Here is a 14861-nt window from a genome sequence, read left to right on the forward strand (position 1 = left end):
GATGCACCCTGACGTGTCTGGTGACAATGCACAACAACCCAAATGTGCACAAAGTATCCATTGCCATCCTGCCCATGAGGCTACTGGCAAGATTAATCTAGACAACGCATGTTGTGTCAACAGGAACAGCAAGGAAGGACAACCCCGATGCAGCTGAATCTGTCAGCCAAAACTTTCTGCATATGAACAAAACCGCCTGTACAAGACAGAGGAGAGAGGCAAGAGAATCCTGTTTGTCCATCCCATCATCAACAGCAAAAAAGGAGGCTTAAGCTAGGAGACAAAAAGCAGTCCTACATTTTAAGGCAGGCAGCATCTACCCCAAAAAGCTGAATTTGGATGTAAGCTTTACATCTTTCAGCAGTGTGAAGGTCTGTGGGATGCAGAAAGAACATAAAAACCCCATAAACACATTCTGGGTAGTACCAGGTTTCACAAAGTTTCAGATTGGTATATCAGTCACAATAGAAATCTCCTTTTTCCCCTCCCCCATCCACGGCAGGCCACCAGAACTGCACTTGGAGACTGGAAGACAAATGGGCAGCTGCCTCTGGAGGCAATTGTGAGGAGACTAAAGATCAACTTGCAGCTGGCACTTCCACCCCCACCTCTCCTTAATACTTCAGTCCACTCGCTGCCAGACAAGGATCATGAGTCAGCTCCTAAACATATTCTCCTTGAAACAATAGCTATAGCTCTGTGCTGCAGCTATCCCACTGCTCCGGCTCCAAGGGACACGCCACACTCGCGGAAACAAAGGCACCAATTTTAACCTACAGCAGCCCAACACCAGAACTGAATAATATAATAAGCATGCACTAAAGAACACTGTGCTAAACCTGGGAGATTAGCAAAGCTAATTTTGACATGTAACAGGCATGAAGTCAGTGCTGTGATGAAAATCTGCAGAAACAGCAAACAGAAGTGGGTTTGGGGCTACATGTTAAAGCAGATGGCTTTTCCTTAAACCTCTTCTGCTACAACAGGGTGCAGTTTGATACCACATCATTGTACACTGCAGTACTAATTAGAGGGCAAAGGAGACAGTGCAGCCATTACAAATTAACTTTACCATAGCCATAGGAGCTGCTCTCCCAGTTCTGAGCAGCCACCACTCACTGAAACTCCTGCATTCACTAAGATAGAACCCCAGCACTGGTGTCTCAGGGACACTTCAAGAAGTAAAAAGCTTCCTTTTGCAAGGACAACCTTTCAGTTTACCCAGCTGATGACATCAAACTCAGGCTTTTCAGACCCAAGTGCTGTCAGACAAATAAAAATTCAAATAATAGATTAAAAAACACTCTAGAGATTTCTCAGAACTAGATGTTAAGTGATGAACTGGTGGTGATTACTGAGCACTTAAAGAGCTGTGCACTTAGTAAGGAGATGGAAGAGTCTATGTCCATGTACTATCAAGAAACAGCAGCACCCAGAACATGCCTTACCTGCAGCCAACCCACTGAGACCCTCTGATGAGATGTTGTCACAGAGCTACAGTGCAAGCTAACATGACAGGAGACTTCACTAACTACAGTGTTTCTGGTATTTTGTAGCTAAGGAATCAGCAAACCCAGCTGTCCTTTCTATGCTCACCATAGCTGGTGTTTCTTACAGCTGAGTGCTGCCAATTGCTTTGAAAAAGTCTCTAACCCCAAATATCATGAGCCACATTGCCCTACAAGCCAGAAGGAAAATTGGAGACAGAAGTAAAAGACTGACACCCAACATGATAAAGAGACTGGAGAACTGAAGGAAAATCCACAGGACCCTGTCAGGTGTGGTTTGTGGGACTCAGCAACTCAAATCAGAAGGTCCTACAGTGCATCAATTTTACCACAAACAGAGAGGTGAGTAATGCACACATCTGTAAAAAAAGATAGCAGGCTGTATACATAAGTATCTTTTAAATTATTTTATTTTGTGTAAGCTAAAAGGAAATTTACACACTTAAATCTCAAAAGACCTTGGGCATGCATATTGACCTTTTTAGAGGTTCTTCGACATAGCTCTCTTTTTTCCATAGGAATTTCCCCAGACATTTACAACCCATAGTTTTTTACTGTATATACAGCCTAAAACCATAGCAATCTATGATTATGTCATTTTACACTGTGCAAAATCAAACAGGAATAGTGGTACAACAGAACATAAAAATTTTTAACAGGTAAATTCATTGTAAGACATTCATATTGTTTTGGTCCTTCTTTTCCAAATCAAACTGATTAAAAGCAGACAACCTTCTAATGACCAAAAAAAAAAAATAAAAAAAATCAAGTGTTTAGACAGTAATCCATAACTGGAACAAGAAATTACTGACAGCATACCTTTCAAAAGGCTATATAGTGACAAAGCCATACTACTGAAGTTCAAGAACATAAAAACTGATCAGCCAACCAATCAAACAGGGGGAGGGGATGGGGGAAAAGAAAAGGAAAAACACATCTTAAGCTTGTTAAAACACAAAAGAAATTACTGGGTTTTAAAGAAACAATAACTGAAAAACTCACAAAAGGGACAACATAACCTTTTGATTTTTTTTCCAGCAAGAAATATTTTAATATATGCAGGAAAGAAAAAGTTGCTCAATGCAATCTGAAAGTCTTAAGGGGGAACTTCACAGATTGTGAAGATTGAAGTTTTCATTATGTGTTTTTTTTTTTTTAAACTTTTAAAAGTTTTTTAAGAAGGACACCACCAGTGTATTTCACAAAGACATAAATGTATACAGCCCAGCACAACAAAAAGAATAGATCTTCAAAAAGATTTACCCCCAATTATTTACAATTTTCTCTAATATAAATTTAGGACTCCAGTATGTAAATAAATATACATTACTATGTATACCTTTCTAGTGCTGCTTACCAACAAATCATCTGAACTTGATATTTTTTTAATTAAATCAAGATTGCTTTTTACGACCCCGCAGAGGGAAGAAAAAAGAAAATCAATAGAAAACGTCCAATTCACATCACTTTTAGTCTACCTTTTCTTGGCAGCTTGTTGAAGGTGTTAATGTGGCTGGGAACATCAACACCTTGGCATGCATGAAAGTTAAGTCAGGAAGGCTAGAAATCACCTTGGCAGCCTCTTCACTAAGATGTTCTTCCTTTTTAGGCTTCCTGTTGGGAAGAAAAGAACAAAGTGCATTAATCCAGTACCCGATATCCCTGGGATCACTGAAACAATCACTGATTGAAGCAATGTTCTGTCAGCTTGTCTCCCACTGACAGGCACTTCTGTAAGCTACTTGAAGGTAGTCTAATGTTATAATACCTACCTGCCTACCAATAATGTGTTAACAGAGAGAGTCAGCAAAATGTTCCTGTGTATATTGTTGCAATAAGGAAAAAAAAAAAAAGTCCTATTCAAATGATAATTTTTACAGATTTTTTCCTTTTTTTTTTAGCAGCTTCAAGAGTCAAGAGACTCACTTGAAGAGACAACCATGCCCATATTCTAGAGATAAAACAGTCAGAGCATTAGTTCCAAACTACCTAAATCTGCTACAATTCTTCAAAAATAAAAGGGAAAAGCTCTTAAAAGGACATTAAGAAACTCTTAAGTTACTTCTCAACCATTTTAAAATAAAAAAAGCACTTATGCTGTGTTTTCAATACAACTGTTCTCACACTGCACACATGCCACTCTATGTTGTGATCTCAAAACCTTTTCTCCCCTCAGGGTTCAGCAGCAGCAGAAGGTGCCTCACAAATAAGTGTATCTACTTGCTTTGAAGTGCAGGAGTATGAGTAGCCACGATACATACAGCACTTTGGGAATCACTAGGGTTTACTTTGCCTTTTGCATTATTCACAAGAATTACTGAGCACAAATGAATAAAGAAGTCTGAATCCCATGTCACTCGGTTCTCACAATTATGCAAAAAACTCACACTTCCCAAGTAAAATGAAGCCTGGCTTAGACTGCTACAGAGCCCCCTCCTTTGCCCAAAAATCCATACTTTACACACATCTGGCTTATCTTTGAAGAACATGGCCTACTACTAGAAATACTGAGTTTTCCATCAAACATTATTCCAGTTTCAAGAAGACACCAGCTAAATCCTGTAATGATAAAATTCCAACTGAATAAGCTCCCTCAGCTTTGGGGAAAAAAAATACAGCTGAGATAAAATGCTTGGACCAAAGAAACTGCTTTCCCTAGAACACTTCAGAAATTTTCTTTCTGTATCTGGTCTTATTTATAAACTTTAAACCAAGCCCATGAGAGGGCAATGTCCACTCCAACCATGAAGCATGTACTTTTTGTCAGCCTCCATGAGGATTGTTTCCTCAGCTGAGCAGAGACCAGTGGAAAGCAAGGGGCTACATGTCTGCTTCCACAGAAGCCTCAGAATTCCTTAGCTAGAAGAAAAAAAGAGCTGGAGTCAAACACATCCTTGACATCTGATGATTGTGTTGACCATCATCACTGATCATTGTGCTGACACTGAACTATCACTTTTGTTTGCTACTTGAAATCCCTACTCGGTAGAAGTTCTCTAGATGAGGCAGTCTACTGTCTTACCTTCACAGAACAGCAATATTTTTTTTTTCTCTGCTGCAATGGAATTTCATGAGCTACTGACTAGGCAGATTACCAAATTCTGGAGGATAAACAAAGCTGTGTGCTGGATTTACTGAAGGAAGAAGCAGAGAGCCAATATGTGCCTCCTCTAACAACTTCACAGTCAACTCTGTTTGCACTCAAAGGACTATCTCTGAGCTGTTGAAATGTGGTTCTCACCCACCACTGTGTTATCAGTATCTGGTGCCACTATTAATAATCACTTACCACAAGCCTCTTAAAGGTACAAACTCCTGATGATCAAGGACTCAGAGCTAACAAAGGAGTGTTTGACAGAGGAAGCCAAGGGAAGAGGGCTGCCTTGGAGATGTTCCTGTAATTGTTCATCAGGCGAGATGGAGCTCACACACTCCTTGCTATTTATATTCCTCTTCCTCCTCTGCTCAACTACAGCATGCTAAGAAATGGCACTGCTGGGTCCCAGAGGCAGCGCTGCATTTCATTCCACAGTCACATGCAGCACCTTTATCACAGGACAGTGCCATCACTCCTGCTGTACCAGCTGCTCTCTCTGCACAACAGGCACACCACTGAGCCCAGTCAGGTTTCAATCTCACCCGGTTACCACTGCTCCCCTTCTGGCTGGAGTATTCCCCTTTGCAACAATTTATCTACTCCCCTGCAATGTAAAAAGTATCTCTAAAGCAGGAGAAGCTGACACACCAACACAGCAACCACTGCTTCCCAGTGACCACGACAGAACTACGGATAGAAACACTTGGTAATGAGACTCAGACCCTTTCTTGAAATTATCTCCGTGCAGAAAGGGGTGAGATGGCCAAAATTCTCCATTCCTCAATAGAGAGAGGCAGGTTCCTCTGCAATACAATAAAACCGGACACTGGAAGTACTCTTTCCCTGCAACAATCAACACTTTCGGTAGCAAATATCACCAGGGAAACCCTAAAGAGTTACTCATTAACTCTCAAATTTTCAAAGACAAAGTAGCACCATCACAGCAGCCAGATTTTACCCTTAAAACTTAGCAAACTGACTACTAACTGGGATGTCCTTGAACAGAGACAAGAGAAATAACTGCATTAATTTCAGGCACCACTTCTGCTGAAAACATTCCCATTGCCAAGAGCTTCTTTTGCTGAGCCTTGATCAGTGAAGGGGAGTCTCAGAGAGCTTCTCCTGCTCATGCACTCCTCACTCCTTGCTGCCATGGCTCAAAGAACAGACACTGGGCGAGTGGACTGTCAGTGGCAGCTGTACTACAACTGTCTGCTTTGGAATCAGAACTTTGGATTACAAAAGGACCCATCCCTGGATCAAAACAAGGTCTCTGCCTCATTCTGGTTTCTAAATATTCCTCTACAACACACTTTGTCCCCATCCATCTTTTCTCTTACACTACATTTACATTCCCTCCCAAAAAGGACAGGAGGGATACCCCTACCCGAGCATTTGTATCAGTCCCTCTACCTGTAGGCACTAAATTTCCTTTCCAAAGGCATGTTAACACTAAGCCACAAGAAATGAACCAGACTGACAGGCAGGAAAGTTGTTGGAAGAAAATCTGGCAAGAAAGAGGGAATGCTTTGTCCATCCATCACTTGTGTGTCACTGTTCTGTTTTGCATTCCAACCTCTTCCTGCAGCATTCAAGTCTTTCAGGGTTTCAGTCACCTCTCATGTTTGCAAAGGATTTTTAGGATAGCACCCACAAGGCCAGGCTTTATCAGCAACAATGAGCTGATTAGAGAAATGCACTTTAAAAACACTCTGTAATTAAGAGTTAGCCTGCTCCATCCAACACCATCCCCAAGGAGTATTTCCAGTTTAAATGAGGGTTTTGGCTATTTCTTGGAAAGGTATCAGTGCTCTGCTTTCCTTCAAAAAGACAGCAGATAAACTTTTGATCTCTGCCAATTCTATGGAACTAGGCAAGGCTGGAGACTCTCTGTGGAATGCTGCACTGCATCCCTGACCTTCAACACTTACTGCTGCCTTCAAGGTTTCAGGCTCAAGCTGAGGGGGAAGTTTTTTCCTCCTCTCCCAATACTTTCCTGCTGAGAAACCGACTTTCTGGTTCAAGAGATGGCTTTGCAACTAAAGACAGGGTTATTTTAGATAAAGACAACTCTTCACATGGCATCCCACAGCTGGACAGTGGTATTTTCACTCTAAACTTCACCCTAAAGATCCTGAGTTCAGCCAAGTTACAGACATGGGATAGCCTCAGCACAACTGAAGTTGCCATCAAAGTGATCCTAATCCACTGGTTTTGCCCTCCTCAGTCAGTTATCATGGATGTCTAATAGTTAACATTTCCAGGCTGGTGCATGAACCTTACTCCCATTGACCTGGCTGTACCCAGCCTCTCCTATTTTAAAGTCTCCAGTTCATTACAAAAGAATTCAAAAAAACTGAAAAGAAAAATAAATTTATTACAAAAAGCTAACACTGTGCCACAATATTTGGCATACTGCTGAGGCTATACCTTTTTATTTCTCAGAAGATTTCTAGCTTGAAAAAACAGACTACTTTTCTTTTGGGGAGCATGAAATCAAGCAGAAAAAGCACTTGATTTTTTATTTTTGTTTAATTTAGAGTTGATAAGAACAAACAAAATGTATTAAATCGTGAGAACAGCTAATCCTTGTGTATGTCTGAACTTAGCCTCCAAGTCTGAGGTCCTCAGCCTGATATATTGCTACATCACAGATCTAGAACCAATTCCTGTTGGTAAGTAATGCTCTCCAGAACAGGGGAAGAGCTCTGACATCTGGATAAAGAGCTTTAAAAGCTCAAATAAGAGCTTTCAAGTGCACTGTGGAAACACTGGGAAAAACCCAAACCCCTCATATAAAAAAAACTACAGAAAAATGAGGGTCAACATTCATTTAAATGAAGTTCCTTTGTAAACAAAAAGCTAAGATGTCTTAAAACAATGTACAAATCTAAGAGTGCATATACAACAAAGATACATTTGGAGTTTGCATGCCCTGCTGTGGTTACTTTTAAATTAAGCTTAAAATATAATACACAAGTATTTCAACTGTAACTATGTTTTCTAATTCCTGAAAGCCAAAACTTCCACTACACAATCTCTAGGAAGAGTAAGAGCACTCCATGGATAGAAAAAGAAACAATCCAAAAGACCCAAAAATCAGCATCGAAGTGGGGAGTTCCCTCTACTGGTTCTCCCTTGAAACTTCATGGCTTGTTGATTTCATGTTCACTTTCAAAATCATCACTGCAGGAAAACCAGGAAGATAGATTTCTCAGTAAAAGAGCATGTTTTAAAATATCTCTTGAAAATTACAAATTAGTCATTTTAAGCAAGCCAGCTCTATCCCACCACTACCATGCCTCCTCCTAAGGGCTGTTGCATGAAAACACATCTAGTTTAAGAGTGCTGAATAAACCCAAAAGCTCACTTGAGAGTGAAGATATGTTACCATCTACTTGTTGCATGTTTGCACTTCCAAAAAAACAATGTTTTACTTGGCAAAGGCTCCTCAGCATTTCTTTCAATGGGCACAGACATTAATCACATGTTAAGACAGTCTAGGATCCTACTGCTAAGATACACATAAAAAAAATAAACCCAAAGAATACAAGCTTGTAAATGGAGAGACTATTTGGTACCAAATCAAAAGGCCATACTCCAAGAAAGCTGTTTGATGTCTAAACCTTTTCTATAGATACTACCTATGAAAAAAGCACAAAACTACTTCACATGTGCTCCATTGAGGCAGAAATTACATCCTGAACCAACTATACACTCAATCCTTAACCTGCAACAGCAAAATTATACTGATGTTTGGTCACTGAAGTTTTGACAGGTGTTAGAAATATTTGTGAAGGGACAAATAAAGTCAAAATTATAAGCCTGTTACCATTTTACTTGTGAAACATTCTGTATTTATAAATCACACAGAGTCCAAGGAGAATCTTCTCAGTCCTAGGTCACTGAACTGATTCAGTTTACCCTGCCACTCTCAGGAACCAGCTCTGGTGTTCAGAAAGTTGCTTCCTCCAGTTCAGTCTTTGGCTCTACTTTCCCAACATTGGTCCTGGTGATCCTTTTCCTTCACCTCATAAACTCTTGCCCATCTCATTTTAGAATTCTGAGATAATTTGAAATAAGAACTACAGTACAGTGAACTTCAGATTTAAAATTTAAAGCCTTTTGATCGTTCAGGAACTTCTGCCCTGAAACTGCACACACATTCACACCTCACATTTCATGTCACCCTTGGAAACAGAAGGAAAACATGCAATGAAGAGCATTTACCTTGTGGATGTGCTTGCCTTCTCCACTGTGGACATGAGCCTTGCAAATGCATCAGTCACTCTGCTGCTTGCGTTGGAAGTTTCCAGTTTTGAGGTTGTCAATTCATACAACTCAGGATCCACACCTTACAGTATAAAACAATAATCAGTGATGGTTGGAGGCAAGTAGAATCATAATTAGTCACAGACCAACTTGCTAGAGACTGTTTTCTGTAAACATCTGAATCATTTATAATTTCAAGATACATGAAAAGAACATGACAGAACATGTCTGCATTTCTGAAGCATCATCCTCTCTCCCCATCCTTTTTCAGCAGCTTTTTTAGTTGTAGTACAAAACACACAACTTGGATCAAGTCTGGCATACCAGGTCTCAGTCTGTGAGTAAACAAAACCAGTCTAATTGACTTTTCAGAGTGAAACCTCTATAAAAAATATCAGCTGTGTCAAAATGGATTGCTTCAACTACTTCAACTCAACTGCCTGTATTAAAAGAGCAGTGCATGTTAACAGGGACCAACTCTTCACCTAGAGATTACAAACGACACTGGCATGCAACAGAGTGCATGTAGTATGTGGCTTTTCTCTAGGGATTGTGTTGAAATTTTAAGTGATGAAAAGCAGCTTTTATGAAACATAGAAGTGGAATGGCATTAAAAATGCCATTGTTACATAGTAATATGCACAAGACTACCAAAACTTTTAGTCTGCACTCCCTTTTCACCTTTCAAGTATTTCTAATGCATTAAAAATCTGAACGTTTCAGCCTTGAATTTGCAGCTTCAGGTATATGAAGTCAGATGCTGAATTTGGATATCACATTTATTGCACATAGATTTCAAATTTTAGCAGCAGAGGTCATTCTGAAAACACTGCAAACTGTGGAAACCTGTATGCAAAAAATATATATGTATGAGTTAAACTCTATCTGTTTAATATCAAGCATCACATCTCAGTAGGAAGTAGCTCCAGGATTTTTAAATATTAAATACTATTTAAAAAAATCTCTAGGAATTAGAATTACCAAAACAAATCAAGAGGAAAGACTGTTACAACAAAGTTTGTTGCATTTTAGATTGCTGATACTTCCCTAGTTACAGTTTCAGATAGTCCATGCTTCACTTCATGGGTTTCATGAAGTGTGCATATGTGCCATTCCCAAGGTGTTTTTCAAAGACAGCACAGAATTTTTGTTCATAAGCACTGTGTTCATTTACAAACACCTCTGTGCTAAACAGGTGTCACACTTGTGCCTGTTGGTGTGGGCAACATAAAATCATTTCATCCTACTGCAGAACAAACACTGCAAATACTGGGACCCAATGGTCCCATGCAGCTCCCTGATACAAAAATAGCATTTGTTAATGTTTGCTGATGATTGTATCCAGCTGACTTCCCAGGATCAAGATGCTTTTAGAAGTATTCTTGAAACACCAAAAGATTACTAAAGATAAATTCCAGTGCCTACTGTCCTGCCTTTACCACCAGTAACTGCAGCACTGTGTGTGCTAATAGAACCATCCTCAAACCTGCTTTGCGTGAGCTCTCCACAAGCAGTGTCTTCACCATTTATCCTTTTGGCACAAGTTAATTCTTCTTTTATTGTGAGGAAACTAAGCTGACCAAAATGCAAAATAAAGAAAATCATCTGGTTAAGTTAAAGGATGTGGAAGATTTGTTTAGTGTAATATGAATTGATTAGAAATTAATCAGATGTCTTTTTAACATACATTTTTTTTTACATCTGGATTTTCACAGTGGATTTGATCCAGTTCCATGTAAAATATCAAAATATGTACTGTCCTGAGACTGGTATACCAAGACTTCTAATAATGTCAGATGTTTACAGAACTTAGAAATAAGAAAAAGCCCAAATATTCCATAAAATATCCACTTTCAATCAGGGAGAGGAAGCCTTGAAGAAATACACTTTGACTTGCAGAAGCCTGCGAAATCCCATTAAGGTACAAATTGGAAAGCTAATTGAAGGAAGGAGCCCTTTGACATGCAACTCTGCAACAAACATTAAATGCAACCTTGTAAGTTACATCATTTAGATATTCCCATTTACAGTCCTGTACTGGGATGTCACTGATCAATTTACTGTTCTTTAGGCACCTCTTACTCAGCTGCATTTATGTTAAACTCTTCACATGAAAAATAAAACAATGCATTAAATCTGTGGGAAAATATCAGAAATTAGTAACTCCCTGTTCATAATGTGGAATGAAAATTTGTATATAAAAAGTTATTTTGAGTACTGATAACATCAGACTGAGAAGAATTCAGTGTCAATCTATAACAAGTAAAATTAAGTCTCCAAAGAAAGAATAAACTTCTGATAAAAGTATCTTCTTTAAGCAAAAAAAAAAAATCTAGCAATTTGTATTTCAATTATTTTATTATTTTTAAGAGTTGCATATTTTCCATTTTATTGAAATGGAAATTTCAATCACCACAGATGATGAGAGAATAAATATATGGAAACCACTGCAAAACCTTAATGAGATATTGAAGGAAAGTTAGCCAACCAAACCCCACACAAAGCTCCTAAACACACACACAAACACACGAGCTGCAAGCCATTAAACAAATGACTTTCCCAGAAACAAGTCAGTAAGAAAAAAAAAAAAAACCAAAGCCAAACCAAAATAAAGAAAGGGGGGAAAAAAAAAAAAAAAGAAGAAAAAAAGAAGCACTATAGGGCATACCACAGAAGGTGATACCTGTAACTTGATTAAACAAAGACATAAAAAATAAAATGCAATAAAAGACTAACAGACTATTCCTCCAGTAACCCCTTCCAGTGTGCACACCTTCTGCACAAGCAATAATGCATGTACCCAGCTGCACAAGCAGTAATACTGGGCACTGGTGACTTGTGTCAGTGGACTTGCACACACTTAAAAGAATCTGCAGGATTCAAGCACCTTGACTTTGCTAGCTGTCACTTCCATGACAAATCTGCCCTCTTTCATCTGATAATGACATTTCTCAAGGGTGGAATAAAAAGTCATTTAGATTGCCATGCCATAAAATTGCTTTCAGTGATTAGATTTTAAAACTAGAAAAGCATGTTTCTAAAACCAAAAAATACCATAATAATTATAATCACTTACTTGAAATGTGGGAGGACCCCAAACAGCTTATGAACGGATTTTAAAAATTAAAATCACTAAAAGGAAAAATATCTTTCCTATGAAAAAAATTGATTATCATGGCTTCAGGCATTGTATTGAAGGAGTACTTGCATTATCAACTTAACCTAAGCACTGGAACAAATCCCCAAAGTGTTCCCTGAAATTCCTGCAGAAATTAATTCAAAGTGTAGGTTTTCACAAGCTCGTGCAAAATACTCAGAGCACATAAAAACCACATGATAAATTAATTCAATTACTTTCACACATTATTCAATGAGACAGTGGTGTTTTCATCTCTTTTTTAAGGAAGTAAGTTGCAGATAATGTGCTTTGGCTTCAAAATTAACATTAATGAACTTCTAATATCCCACAAACATGCAACTATCCTTCTTTTCTATTATAAAGGCTGTTAAAACACCTTTTTCACTGTATTATTAGTAGCAATCCATGACCTCCTGTGCTATGATGTACCAAGGCTGATGAATTTATATTCACACATGGCTTCTAAACATCGTCATAATCCTGTAATTTGGAGGCACTTAGAAAAGAGAGCAAGCCTCATATTTTAGGAATTGCCACATCTATACCATTTTTTGAATTTCCTTAAGTGCTTAGAAGAGTTAACTTCTGGAATTTCTCATTTGAAACAAGTGTTTTAACATCTTATTTGCAAGAGCATAAAAGCCATTCATTCCTTCAGCAGGTGACAAATACAGAGCTGACAGTACCTTTTAAATACTTCGTACTCGATACAAAACATCAGAAAACAGAACACAGATTAAAGGAAAAACGCAGTAGAGAGACATTTTAGAGAAAGTGCAATGTAAAACTTCTCCTTGTTTGTAGGAAAGTCAAGTGATGTGCTCATGCTTTTAGTAAGTCGTTATATTCTTACAGTTGTGGTTTTAACACTCTGCTGACCTGGGATTGTGGTGGTGCTGCTAGAGCTACTGTCATCCACGGGCCCAAAGAAATCAAGGTTCAGAAGAGTGGAACCTCCACTAGCTTGAAATTCAGTGACCGTGTTGGTAGGCAGCCATATAGAAGGTAAGCCAAGGGAGGGGTTTATGTGTAAAAAGGGGTAAGACACACACTTGAACATGCAAGTTATAATTAGTACTCAGTACGCAATTTAAAAATCGACATGAAAACAATGCTTACAGTATTAGTTTGTACCTTCTAAAATGTTAACAACTTAATTCAGTGCACATTTCCTCATGTACAATGCAGCAAGGAAATCAACACTAGTAACTTTAAAATAGAAATATTTATTTCAATCTAAAAATGAAAGAGAACCAGCACGACCCAGAGAGAGAGAAGTGACCAGTTAAAGGGAAACAATATATAGGTCAATTGATAGTTGAAATATAATAGGCTTTCTCTCCCCTCACTGAAATTGAAAGCCATTCTTTCATCAGGAAAACTTAGCAGATCCTCAAATAGCAAAGAAAAAAAAAGAAAAAAAAAAAAAGAAAAAAAATTTAAAATTTTATTTAGCAGCTTTAAGCTATTAATAATCGTTATCTTAAAGCAGTGTGACCACTGGGTAACAAATGCCACTCTTATGTCCAGTTCCTCACTGACAAATTATACTGTTCCCCTTTAGTACTAAAACAGAAATCAAACCAAGATACATTTTAAAGTTGTTTGTTAAAAAGAAAGCATGATGATTGACTGAAGTAGTAAGACACCAGACAACAGCAAAAGGGTCCATCCAGGCTTTCCTTCAGCACCATGATACAGCTATCCAAACTCTTACACCCCACATGTTCTGCAACAACACAGTGTGGCAACACCAGTGCAGTAAGAGATGCACTTTATCTGAGCCTGCCTTTGAACCTGTGTGTCATCAATCAGTTGTTGTCAGCAGGCTCCTGGTCAAGGAGCTTCTTGATAGGTTTCTAGTTTGTCAATCAAACAAGTTTCCAGAACTTGTTTTATTTCTTTTGCATGCACTTACATTTCTGACACTGGAGGCAGTGGCACGACTCACTTGGCTATTAAAATAGACATAGGTGAAAGGTGTCTTTTAGGTGATAACTATATACATTTACAGATATAAATAAGTTTGTAGCTACCTCTTTAATATATTAGCTATAATTAGCTCTTTAGTATAAGCAAAAGGGATAATGAATGAAGTTACATTTTTGAAATATAAAATTATTTTTAAATCTGAAAACTTTGAGCTCAGGAAGTGTATATTTTGCAAACAGTTTGAGGTTAAAATATTGTGCTTTGAAGTAGCCACTATACAGAAGTTTGTCGTTCAGAGGATGTCTAAAGAGATAGCTGACTGGTGAAAAATACTTTTAAGAAGTAAAACTCATCAATCTAAAATGCTCATTTGTTCAGAGCTTCATTATAATCTGCAGTTATACATAATGAAGTGTTAATATTGCCACTGTGTCACTAGCATTTAGAAGGAATCTAAAATAACACTTAACTTTGTATTTTTCAAACTATGAATACTTCACATAGGGGCACTGCTAATCAGAAAGAAAGCCTGAATTTCCAAAGTTAGGAGTAAGAAATAAGTATTATATATATTTTTTTATATATGTGTGTGTGTATATATTTTAAAAAAATAATCAGCAGATAGATGTTTGTCTGAACTTTGTAGCTTTCTTATCTCTAGCTCTGGTGCTAGAGGCTCTACGGAGAGACGTACCATCTAAAGGGTTAGTAAGGCCACTGCTACTCCAGTCAAACTGGACAGGTGGTAGAGATTCCTAGAGTTGAAAAGTCAGAAATCAGATTTTATAGTCAGTTCAGGTTACAACAATGCAAAGCAGTTCAAACAACAGATTCTTTAGCGTCTAAACACTAAAAAAGACAACTAAATGATCAATCCCAAACTTTTGGGAGGTGTGTATTTTCATAATATGCA

General features: G+C 38.2%; 1 protein-coding gene across 1 annotated transcript in view; it reads right to left on the reverse strand.

The window, feature by feature from the left end:
• Positions 1-1900: 1900 nt before the first annotated feature.
• Positions 1901-14861, reverse strand: part of AFTPH (aftiphilin) — a 42432-nt gene continuing 29471 nt past the window's right edge. Inside the window, 5 exon segments of the mRNA XM_033513203.1 lie at positions 1901-3122; positions 8836-8959; positions 12896-13035; positions 13037-13067; positions 14643-14703. Coding sequence (XP_033369094.1) covers positions 2978-3122; positions 8836-8959; positions 12896-13035; positions 13037-13067; positions 14643-14703 — 501 coding nt within the window. The 3' untranslated portion in view covers positions 1901-2977.

This window comes from Parus major, chromosome 3, assembly GCF_001522545.3.
Source record: "Parus major isolate Abel chromosome 3, Parus_major1.1, whole genome shotgun sequence".
Classification (NCBI taxonomy): Eukaryota; Metazoa; Chordata; class Aves; order Passeriformes; family Paridae; genus Parus; species Parus major.